Raw genomic sequence first — 12402 nt, forward strand, 5'->3', positions numbered from 1 at the left:
AAACAGTTGGTGGCATTTAAATAGGAAAACATTATGTTAGGGCCAGAAACAAGTTTTACTTTGTAATATTTCTTGGAATTGCATTATAGTGGTTATCAAAAGATGTTTGTGGTGTGAAAATATGTAGGGGGGGGGGTTGCTTATTTCCCCTTCCCCCCCCCCCCCCAGATGATTATGTTGAAACTTGTGGTCCTTACTACATCTAAAAAAAAATAAATAAATTATAAAACAGTTTAGGAGAGAAGCTTCTGTTTACACTGACACAGATGGCTGGCATAAATTAGTGGACTTACCAAAGACTGGTTCATTTTAGCTTAACATGGAGGTTTATATTGCATATTAGAAGAAGCCTTTTCACTGAAAGAGTCATCGAGCACCAGAACAGGCTGCGCCAGGGGAGGTTTAGGCTGGAGGTTAGCAAGAAATTCTACACAGGGAGAGTGATTGCCCATTGGAATGGGCTGCCCAGGGAGGTGGTGGAGTCACCATCATTGGAGGTGTTTAGGAGGAGGCTTGACAGGGTGCTTGGTTTCATGGTTTACTGTATTAGGTGGTGTTGGATAATAGGTTGGACATGATGATCTTGAAGGTCTCTCCCAACCTGGTCTATTCTATTCTATTCTATTCTGGTCTATTCTATTCTGGTCTAATTCTATTCTATTCTATTCTATTCTATTCTATTCTATTCTATTCTATTCTATTCTATTCTATTCTATTCTATTCTATTCTATGCTATGCTATGCTATGCTATTCTATTCTATTCTATTCTATTCTATTCTAGGCTGCCCAAGGAGGTGGTTGACTCCCCATCCCTGCAGGCGTTTAAAAGCAGGGGTGTGGTGGTGAGGGACATGGTTTAGGACTTGGTAGCATTCAATAATGGCTGGTCTTGATGATCTTAAAGGTCTTTTCCAACTGAAATCACAGAATCCCAGAATCAGAGAGTGTTAGGGGCTGGAAAGGACCTTGACAGCTCATCCAGTCCAACCCCCCTGCTATAGCAGGATCACCTGGAGCAGATCACACAGAAACACATCCAGGCAGGTCTTGAATATCTCCAGAGGGAGGTCAATGTCTTCATTAATGTCTTTTTGAGCATTTGCTCTAAACAGATGAAGAAATGCGTAATGTTGTTACTATATACTTCAAGTTGATGCTGCCACTTGGGAGAGGTAGTGTAAGAGAGAGACTTTTCAAATTGACTCTTGGATTCCAATTCCTTTGGAGTGTATTAGGATAAGGGAGGATGAAAGGTGGAGGTGTGCAAGAGGGGATTGGACAAGGCACTTGGTGCCATGGTCTAATAGTCCTGAGGTCTTGGGTGACAGGTTGGAGTTGATGATCTTTGAGGTCTTTTCCAACCTTGTTCATTCTATGATTCTATGATTTTATGACATAGTTAGTCTATGGCTCTTCACTTACGGACCTTGCAGAAACAGCAGAGTAAAACCTCTCCTCCCACTTCATCTTTTTCACTCATATTTATGTTTCCTCCTTGACACCAGTAGAATGAAGACATGCAATGCTGATGTCTTTCACAGAATCACAGAATGTTAGGGGCTGGAAGGGACCTTGGAAGATCATCCAGACCAACGTCCCTGCCAGAGCAGGATCACCTACACCAGATTACACAGGAACACATCCAGATGTGTTTTGAATATCTCCAGAGAGGGAAACTCCACAATCCCCCTGGGCAGCCTGTTCCAGTGTTCTGTCACCCTCACAGGGAAAACATTTTTCCTCATGTTTCCATGGAAATTCTTATGCCTCAACTTCCACCATTGCCCCTTGTGCTGTCATTGGGCACCACCAAGCAGAGCCTGGCTCCAGCCTCTTGGGACTCACCCTTTACATATTTATAAACATTGATGAGGTCACCTCTCAGTCTCCTCTTCTCTAAGCTAAAGAGCCCTCAGCTCCCTCAGTCTCTCCTCATAAGGAAGGTGTTCCATTCCCTTATCATCCTTGTGGCTCTGTGCTGGACTCTTTACAGCTGATGAACCTGGCACTGGAATCAGTGGGGCTACTTCTATCAACTTAGCTCTAACGGTGATTTGTCTTGCCCTGAGAAAGTTGAGACAACTACTATTGTGACTCCTAGCGTAAAGGAAGAAATCAAACTAACATCTAAGAAGCTTCTGGGAGCTTTCAGAGGCAGCTTGTCATCTTCATGGCATTTTCTTGCTAATCTCATTTCTCTTGGATCCTTTGCATACACATACACACACAACTTTTTAGACTGCTGCACTTAGGAGCTGACAAGCCAAAGAGAGAACAGAAACAGCAAATAACTGAAATGTAAATCTGTGCACTGTCATAGTGAGGTACTCAAAGAAGGCAAAAGAGCAACTTGGGTTTGATTCACACTTTCCTGAAACCCATGAATGTGACAGATGAATTTTTTTTAAGTGGAATGACTAATCTGGATTGCCAGATGAGGCATTCAGATGTTGGGAGATGCTAGTGGTGAGACTGTACTCATCACTCCTTATCATACACAATGATTGAGGGAATCGGTCCCGGAGCGAAAAACAGTGTGTGATTAAAGACTGCTCACCAGGTCCAAGTTATAAGTGAACAGTAAATTAAAGTCTGGAATATTCTTTCTTCCTAGTACTTGAATAGATTGAATCAAGGGGCAGTCTTGAGGAAAAAGCAGGGAGTTGCTTGTATATGTCAGTACAGTAAGACCTCTGTGTTCCCTAATACATCACTGCCAGAATTTGAAAGCTGAACTTTCAGAGTTTACAGCTTACCCTTTAAACTTCGAGATTAACTCCTGCAATGGCCAGAGGATGAATATTTTGTTTTAGAATGCAGGTTGTGTTCCTAGAGCCATTTGAATTTGACATGGCCTTGTTCGCTGCCTGCTGCCCTGCCCTCCCAGTGAGGCAGCCGTGCCCAGCACAAGGTGGGGGCTGCCGTGATGGCAGTGAGCGCCTGGAGGTTTTCTGAGGAAGTCCCTGTGCAATTATTTCTTTGGCATGGCAGGAAATTTTACCTGAAGAGCACAAGAAACAAAAGGTTAACAGCACCTTTCAACAAGGCCCTAAATCAATAACATTTCATTCCATAAGTGAAAGTAAGGTCTTTATCATAGAATCATGGAATCACAGAATCATAAAACTATGGAATCAGAGAATCGTGGGATTATCAGGGTTGGAAGGGGCCCCAAGGATCATCTATTTCTTGTGACCTGCTGGCCATACTTCTCTTGATGCAGACCAGGCTCTGGTTGGCTCCCTGGGCTGCAAGTGCACACTGGTAGCTCCTGTTGAGCTTCTCATCCACCAGCCTTTTCTTCAGGGCTGCTCTCAAGCCAGTCCCTGCCCAGCCTATATCAGTGCCAGGGATTGCCCCGACCCAGATACAGAACCTTGTTCTTGTTGAACCTCATGAGGTTGTCATGGGCTCACCTCTGCAGCCTTTCCAGGTCCCTCTGGATGGATCCCTTCCCTCCAGCCTGTCAGCTGCACTGCACAGCTTGGTGTTGTTGGTGAACTTGCTGAGGGAACCTCAATGCCACTGTCCATGTCACCAACACAGATGTTAAGCAAGCCTGGTCCCAGCTCTGATCCCTGAGGGACTCCAGTGACAACTGGCCTCCACTTGGACATGGACCCATTGACAGCCACCCTTTGGGTGTGGCCATCAAGCCAGTTCTGTATCCACTGAGTTGTCCATCCATCAAACCCATGCTGCACCAGCTTGGAGACCAGGATGTTATGTGGGACAGTGTCAAAGGCTTTGCTCAGGTCCAGGTAAATGATAGATGCTCGTCCCATGACTGCTATGTTTCCACTGCTTTCAAAATCCTACTGGGGGAGAGAAATAAATTACCAAATCAGATGTAAACCTGCAGAGTAAGAGGGGGAAAAAAAAATCCCACCCAAACTATATTTAGGCTATGTAACCTTTCTGTTATTAAAATGTGTTTTAACTTCTCTTTCAGAAGAGTGGGAATACTTGTATTCCAATGAATATTGTCCGTGCCCGAAACAAAGTGCAGCTGTACAGATGCTCAGTGCTGGTAAGAGCCCTGTTTGCACCAGCTGAGAACTGAGAGTTCAGAAGGGTGATCCATGGAAGGCCAACCTTCCCAGCTGCTGGCACCTGCAGCAGGCTGACCCAGACTGGCTGACTGCCATAGTTTGCAGACAGTAAATTGATACCCAGGAGAAATGCGTGGGAGGGGAAATAAAAGGAGTCCCTTCTACCATGAAATGCAAATTGTGAGGTAAGTCAGCATATGGTTTAGTCTCTGAATCCTTTCCTCTGGCCTGTACTTTTTGGCAGGATAAATCCTGCTTAATTTGGAGAGAGGAAACTCCAATTCTGGGGAATTTAAATGGTGTTGCAGAGGAGATGAAGAGGACACTGGACATGTTGGAGCACCCATGCCATGACTATCAGCACGTGGCCCTGCTCCCACCTCTGTGGCACAGCCATCAGGGCAGGAAATCCTGAGCACAGGTGGGACCTCACCTACACTGAGTCACGAGTTGTGTGGAGGAGATGAAAAGGGAATCAGTCATTTGTGGTGCAAGAAGAAGGGACGTGGAAGGATGTTGTCAGGTGACTGCCTCAAAGCAACAGCAATATGCTTCCAGGCAGTGCAGATGTATGATGTTGTATATACACAAGTAACAAGGGATAGGACAAGAGGGAATGGCCACAGGTTGCTCCAGAGGAGGTTTAGGTTGGACATTTAGCCTGGAGAAGAGGAGGCTCAGGGGAGACCTTATTGCTGTCTACAACTACCTGAAGGGTGGCTGTAGCCAGGAGAGGGGTTGGTCTCTTCTCCTGGGCAACCAGCACCAGAACAAGAGGACACAATTTCAAACTGTGCCAGGGGAAGTTTAGGCTGGAGGTGAGGAGAAAGTTCTTCACTGAGAGAGTTGTTAGCCATTGGAATGTGCTACCCAGGGAGGTGGTGGAGTCACCGTCCCTGGAGGTGTTCAAGAGGGGATTGGACGTGGCACTTGGTGCCATGATTTAGTCATGAGGTCTGTGGTGACAGGTTGGACTTGATGATCTTTCAGGTCTCTTCCAACCTTGGTGATTCTGTAATTCCGTGACTAGGAGAAATATTTTCCCTGAAAGGGTTGCCAAGCCTTGAAATGGGCTGCCCAGGGAAGTGGTAGGATTCACCACCTCTGGAGGGATTTAAAAGCTGTGTAGATGTGGTGCTGAGGGACATGATTTAGTGGTGACATAGCGGTGCTGGGTTAATAACCTGATGATCTCAAAGGTCTCTTCCAGGCACAACAATTCTATGATTCTGTGATTCTATGGTTCTGTTTACTGGTTCCACAGGACAAAAATCACCCAGGTGTCATGCTCATTTGTATTGGTAGGTAAAACAAGAAGCAGCCAAGAATTTATAACCTGCAAAGTGAAAGAAAAAATGTGTGTGATGACACCCACCTAAACATGAGCCAGCAGTGTGCCCAGGTGGCCAAGAAGGCCAATGGCATCCTGGCCTACATCAAGAATAGTGTGGCCAGCAGGAGCAGGGAAGTCATTGTGCCCCTGTACTCTGCATTGGTTAGGCCACACCTTGAGTCCTGTGTCCAGTTCTGCGCCCCTCAGTTTAAGAAGGACATTGAGACACTTGAACGTGTCCAGAGAAGGGCAACGAGGCTGGGGAGAGGCCTTGAGCACAGCCCTGTGAGGAGAGGCTGAGGGAGCTGGGGTTGTTTAGCCTGGAGAAGAGGAGGCTCAGGGGAGACCTTATTGCTGTACAACTACCTAAAGGGTGATTGTAGCCAGGAGGGAGTTGGTCTCTTCTCCCAAGCAACCAGCACCAGAACAAGAGGACACAGTCTCAAGCTGCACCAGGGGAGGTTTAGGCTGGAGGTGAGGAGAAAGTTCTTCACTGAGAGAGTAATTTGCCATTGGAATGAGCTGCCCAGGGAGGTGGTGGAGTCACCATCCCTGGAGGTGCTCAAGAGGGGATTGGACATGGCACTTGAAGCCATGGTTTAGTCATGGAGTCTGTAGTGACAGGTTGGACTCAATGATCTTTGAGGTCTCTTCCAACCTTGGTGATTCTGTGATTCTGTGACACTTTCTGAGAAAGAAGTGGATGTTCCTCAGCAGGATCTTATGTGTAACAACTGAAAGCCTGCAGGACAGAAGGAAACTGGAGATTCCAGTGGCTGCTGCTGGATGCTTCCAGTAGAGCTGCTCCTTTAGAAGAAATGAATGCATATAGTAAATGGCTGGACACAAACCAGGTTTCATTTTATGCACAGAAAAAATTCTTTGTGAAAATGACTCATGGGCCTAATGCTCTTCTACAGTTATTATACTGCTGCAGATCAGGAGCAAACACAACTAGAGAAGTCCACAGCTGGTACCAGAGACCCCTGAGCTGCTCAGCAATGTTAATATTAATGAAATGAAGCAGACTCTTTGATTCTTTTTAGAGATAAGTACCAGCAATGCAGGGGATCCTACTTCTGATTTTCTTGCCAACACTTTAACTGCCTTGCATGGGTGATTGTAATCAGCAAGGATTGTTATATGATAGTGCTGAAGCAGAGACTTGAGAAAACACAGCTCTCACTTCAGACACAAAAAGACCAAGACCTTATTTCTCCACATCTTCCAAGGGAAACAAAATCTCCACTGGGCATCTCAAAAGTGCTCATTTGCAGAGATGGAAAGAAAATAATTACAAGGCAAAGAAGAATTTCCATGCCGTTCTCTGAGAGGCATTCTCTCTGGAGACATAAAAGCAAGAGAAAAGACAAACCTATTCTTTACTGTGCCCAAAGGGTCATCAGTGTCCAGAAGCTACTTACAGTTTTCCAAGCTTTTAAAAATCAAATGAGAGTGGAAAGCCCTTGTTTAAACCCTTTTAAATGCTATAATAAAGAAGGGGGAATGAAAGCTAATTGGATAAAATGAGTGTTGTAAAGAGCGTGTTGAAGACCAGATCTGGGATTCTTTCTTTTCTTTTTCTTTCTTTTTTTTTTTTTGAGAATGGGAGAAAGAACCCAAGAAGTTCTCTGCAATACAAGTAGGAAAATCAAAGATTGGTCATAATCAGAACATCTCTGTTCTTGTGAAATGGGGAGAAAAGTGCTCAGGTATTGAGGGTGTGGTGGTTTGGCGCTGGCCTGGAAGCCAGATGCCCACCAAAGCTGCTCCATCACTCCCCATTAAATGGACAGGGGGAGAGGGGGAAAAAAATGTAGCAAAAGCCAGTAATAGGACAGGGGCAATTTTAATAACTGTAGTGAGCAAACAGCAAACAGCGAAAGCAGAGAGAGGGATGTTAGTCTCTACTGCCCAGCAGCAGGACATGGTCAGTCTCGGGCAGCAGGGCTCTCTCAGCTTGGTGGTTACTTGGGAGGATAGACTCCATGGAGGAATCCCCCCACTTCCTTCTTTCACTTCATTCTTATATCTGAGCTGATGTCATATGGTATGGAACACCTCTTTGGCCAGTCTGGGTCAGCTGGCTCAGCCCTATCCCTTCCCAAGCTCTTGCCCACCCCTCAGTGTACTCTTGGGGTCAGGGAAATGTTGAAAGGACACAGCCTGGATACTTATTCAACAGTAGCCAAAACACAGCTCTGTTATCACCTACTGTGGCAAACCACAGCACCAGAAAGACGCTGTGAGGAGAATTAACTCCAGCCCAAGTCCAAGCCAATACATAGGTGTGGCTACTTGAAAGCGTTGTCCGGAAACTGTTACAGTAGTATCTATTTATTTCTTTGTTTATTTATGTATTTCTTCCTTGTAAGCACATTGCGATGGAAATATTTATTTCAGCGCTACCATAAAGGTTGTTGGGGATATCCATCAGCTGCAGTGTTTGGGAAGACAGAAACTTAAGACAATGTAGAGGGTCCGTGAGCTGGTCTTCTTTCTTTTGTGGTACTGCCTGCAGCAGGAGGGCTTCCCCAGGTGGGATGCAGGGAAAGGGCAGGCTTGCTGTACCTGTGGGGACCAGGGGCAGCCCATACCAGTAATACTGGGAACGTCCACGATACCCCTGGGGAGGGGTTGTCTTTGCCCCTTTGCTCCTGGGTGGGAGAGAAGCCGGACAGCCTGGGCAAGGTGGTGTTGGTTCCAACCCTGGCGTGCAAGCTCCTCTTGTGGGACTTCTATGAAGCAGAGAAACAATCAGGGTGACGTTCGCCCTTGTGGCTGCTTCCCTGTGCACCAACAGGGAATGGGGAGGACGATGGTGAAGGGAGTCAAGAGGTCTGAGATAGGGCACGCTGCGGGCTCTGATGGCGAGATGCCGCGGCAGCTCACGGAGCGGCTGACGCCCATTTGGACAGCGGCAATACCACGGACGTGCTGCATGAGGCCTGAGGCCGAGGAGCCCCTTCCCCGCCATGGGGGGACCGTGCCCCTGTGAAAGCTTTCTGCCGACCCGACTCCTCTTCCCCTCGGTGGCTCCTGATGTCCGCTGCAGTAAAGCGTCTGGAGCCCTCGCCATGCCGCCGGCCGGGCTCGTTGCCGTGTGGCGGGCACATAGCCGTGCGGTGAGCCCGTTACCTGCGCCCTCGCCCCGGCACGCCGCCCGTGGCCCGGCGGCGCCCTGCTCACCGAGGCGTCCCCGGCCCCGGCCCCGGCGCGGCGCGCGGGGCTCCCGCCCACTTGGGCGTTGCTGTCCGGGCTGGCGGCTCCGCCTCCTCCCGTGCTCCGCTCAGCTCCACTCCGGGACTGCGGGGAGCCGGGGGAAGGCGGTGGCGGTGCGGACACCATGGCTCGTGTGCTGAGCCGGGACCCAGTGGACATTGAGGTACCCACTCGGCCAGCGCTATCCACTCGGGATGTGCGGCTGGCGCTAGCGGGGAGGGGGCTCTACCTGGCGGCGGCTCCCGGGCCGGGAGCGCCTAGCAAAGTTTGCCTGCATTAGGAAGTGCCTCGCCGCCGTCGCCGCTGCCCACTGGCGGCGGCCGGGTCGTCGCTGAGCCGTGCTGCCTCGCCACGGGGCCGGCCGCGGGCAGCCTCGCCCCCGGGCGCCGGCCCGCCACCCCTGTAGGCGCAGCCCCTGTCGGGGGTGGGCGGCGGCGGCGGCAGCCCGCAGCACCGCTCCGCCTGCCGCACCGCGGCTCCGTCTCTGGCCCCCACGGTGCGGGGCCGCCGCGCGGCCTGGGGGTGTGAGGGGGCGGCGCCCAGCACCTCCCCTTCTCCGCGCCGCCCCCTGTCGCTCCCCGTCGGCGAAGTCCCGGGCTGGGGCTGGGCGAGCCCCGTATCCCGCGGTGAAGTCTCCCTGCCGGCTCTAGAAGGGTACCAGCGGGGCAGGGATGCTCGGGGCAGTGGCCTCAGTGGCCAGCAGCTGTCTGTGGGTTTTCAGTTTCTCGCTGTGGGGCAAGCTAAGTTGGCATACGCCCAGTGCCTCAGCTGCGTGGAATGCAGAGCAGGGTGGCAGGAGTAGCAGCCTTGCGAGAGATTCCCAGTACCTGTGGCACTTAATGTTTATTGCAAGACAGTCCTTGCTGCGGGTCGGACTGGGAGCTTGGCAGCAGGGGCTTGACCTGGCCTGAGGCAAGGCAGAGATGAGGTGGAGCGGAACCAAGACTAGTGTAGTGTAACATGCGGTGAACACTTGCTGATACTAGCCAGCTCGGATGGTTGGGACTCAATGCAGCTTTCTTCTGCCCTTCACAGTACCTTGCACACGGCTGTAAGCTTCAGCTCTGAGTCTAATAAAAACAAAGTGGCAATAAACCAACTTGTCGTTTGACAGTCTTGTTCCAGCCTGACACAACTTCTTGCTGTGGTATATCTTGAAGTTTAAAACATTAGGCTTAGGGTGGACTATTTCAGCGATTGCATCCGAGTCATAATGTGCAAATGTACTCGTCGCCTCCAGGTCAATTGTGACTGAATTTTATCATTAGATCTTATACTGAGGTTTTGTGTGCAGTTCCATTTCCAAACTGAGCTGCTACCTGAACCGTGACTGATGTCCAGAAATGCTCTTACAGATACTCTGATAAAACTGCAACATGGAATGGACAGAAGGAATGAACTCCTGTGGAAGTCTTCCAGGCAGTTAGGGAGGCACTGTGGTATGAAATCAGTACTGTGTGTCTTTTACCAGCTCAGTGTTTTCAGTGCAGCCAATCTTGATATTTTTTTCCTTCAAATGCAGAAGTTAATTTTTCTATTAAAATTTATGAATTTAGTAGTGCATTTTTTGAGTACTTTGCTCAAATTTGAAATGCCTTTTTTTCCCCAACTGGGATTACTTTGTTGTGCATTTCTAGATCTGCGTGTCTCAGATTCAAGGCACAGTAAAATTCTTGTAGGGATCATGTGTTGGTAATAGGATCCAGCACTCCATGATGTTAGAAGACCATCTGATGGATCTTGCAAAAGGCTTTGCTTTGCTCTCAGGTTGAAAACACAAACTTTGGTCAGTACCCTACTGTAATTTTTCTTTTAAGTGCTCATGTAAACTAGCAAGGAAATCAAGGCAGTGTATTTCTACTTCTTACCAAGTGTATTGTCCTTTCCCCATCTGTTTGAATAAATTTAGTCACTGTATGATTTGCCTCCCAGATGAATATATCAATAATTACTGATAGTCTAATTGCAGCTCTCTGGTTGGTTGTGTTTTGTTTTGTTTTCCCCCTGTGTGGGGACTTATCTTTTTTTGCTTTAAATAAGAAAAAATGAGGGGGAGAGCAGAGTCCTTTCAATGAAAATATCTCTGTAGATAGCTCAATAAAAATAGTCAATAGAAATACTCAATAAAAATATTCAATAAAAATCTTACAATGAAAAAAACAGCTCTGTAGCAGTCTTACCGACCTGAGCACTGGCAGCACAACTGGAATGTGTTGTTCAGTTTCATGGCTACAGTATAAAAAAGGAACAAATCATTTCAGGAAACTTATCTCAGTGGTCAGCATCTCAGAGTTCCTGCCATTAAAATATGAAACGTGACCTTTGAAATCCTGGCACTACTTTGTTTAGATATGTAAGGCTTGGTAAAAGGGCTGATCTCATTGGTTATGTAGGAGCCAAGAATGTGTGATAGAAGTAGCTAAAATCACAGCCATTTCTCCCAACTTATTGAATCTAACTGACTGACTCACTAACTAACTAAATCCCAGGAATCTTGGCCCTTTTGGTTGGCTTAGCCACCAGCTTCAGCTCCTCAGCAGATCTACACAAGCCCTATGAGGAGAAGCTGAGGGAGCTGGGGCTGCTTAGCCTGGAGAAGAGGAGGCTCAGGGGTGACCTTATTGCTCTCTACAACTACCTGAAGGGAGGTTGTAGAGAGGTGGATGTTGGTCTCTTCTCCCAGGCAGCCAACACCAGGACACAGTCTCAGGCTGCACCAGGGGAGGTTTAGGTTGGATATTAGGAAGAAGTTCTGTACAGAGTGATTGCCCATTGGAATGTGCTGCCCAGGGAGGTGGTGGAGTCACCATCACTGGAGGTGTTCAGGAGGAGATTTGATGGGGTGCTTGCTTGCGTGGTTTAGTTGTTTAGGTGGGTTGGATTGGTTGATGGGTTGGATGCAATGATCTTGAAGGTCTCTTCCAACCTGGTCTATTATTCTATTCTATTCTATTCTATTCTATTCTATTCTATTCTATTCTATTCTATTCTATTCTATTCTATTCTATTCTATTCTATTCTATTCTTTTCTAATTGTGTTGTGATTAAAATAGACACTCTCCTCCAAAAAACCTTAGAGTTAATGTTCATCGTCTTCCACTCCAAAAGCCCAACCAAACGAAACCAACTCAGCACCACCAAAAACCCCTCTCCCAAATCAAACCAAACCAACCAAACAAAAAAACACCCCTTGCTCCAATCTACTACCAACCCCACAAAACTCAAAACAACCCTGCTGAACCCTTGTCAAAATGGATTGAGAGTATTCCTTGGGTGCTGAAAATCTGAGCAAGAGGAAAGAAAGTCCATTCCAGATTAGGTACAAGTGAAAGTCCCTACCTTGGCTGTATGGTGCAAGTATTTGCTTTGGCTTTTTCTTTGTTGCATCTCTAGATCTTTATAAGGAAGTGTGAAACCTAACAAGATGGGGATAGCATTCCCTTTCTACCTCATACTGTGGAACTATGCTTTTCCAAATGATACTCTGGAAAACCAAGTCTTTATTTTTTGGTATAATAATAATAATAGTAATGATAATAATAAAAAATAATAAATATTATATATTAATATATAAAATAGTTATTATATTTTTTAATTATTATTATTATTAACAACAACAGATTGCATTGGGTTGGCAGGAACCTTCAAAGATCATCTTGTCCAACCCCCCCTGCAGTTAGCAAGGACACCTCCAACTAGATGGGCTGGGGTCAGAGTGGCTGGAGAGCAGCCAGACAGAGAGGGACCTGGGGGTGCTGGTTGATGGTAGGCTGAACATGAGCCTGCAGTGTGCCC

At 47.5% G+C, this 12402-nt stretch overlaps 1 protein-coding gene across 5 annotated transcripts in view; it reads left to right on the forward strand.

The window, feature by feature from the left end:
- Window positions 1–8670: 8670 nt before the first annotated feature.
- The window catches only part of DPYD (dihydropyrimidine dehydrogenase), a 609010-nt gene continuing 605278 nt past the window's right edge, over window positions 8671–12402 (forward strand). For all 5 annotated transcript variants that reach the window (XM_068166235.1, XM_068166240.1, XM_068166238.1 and 2 more), the window contains exon 1: window positions 8671–8770. In XM_068166235.1, coding sequence (XP_068022336.1) covers window positions 8732–8770 — 39 coding nt within the window. In that variant the 5' untranslated portion in view covers window positions 8671–8731. The remainder of the gene's footprint in view (window positions 8771–12402) is intronic.

This window comes from Melanerpes formicivorus, unplaced genomic scaffold (genome assembly GCF_026170545.1).
Source record: "Melanerpes formicivorus ecotype bairdi unplaced genomic scaffold, bMelFor1.0.p_v2 SCAF_99, whole genome shotgun sequence".
Lineage (NCBI taxonomy): Eukaryota > Metazoa > Chordata > Aves > Piciformes > Picidae > Melanerpes > Melanerpes formicivorus.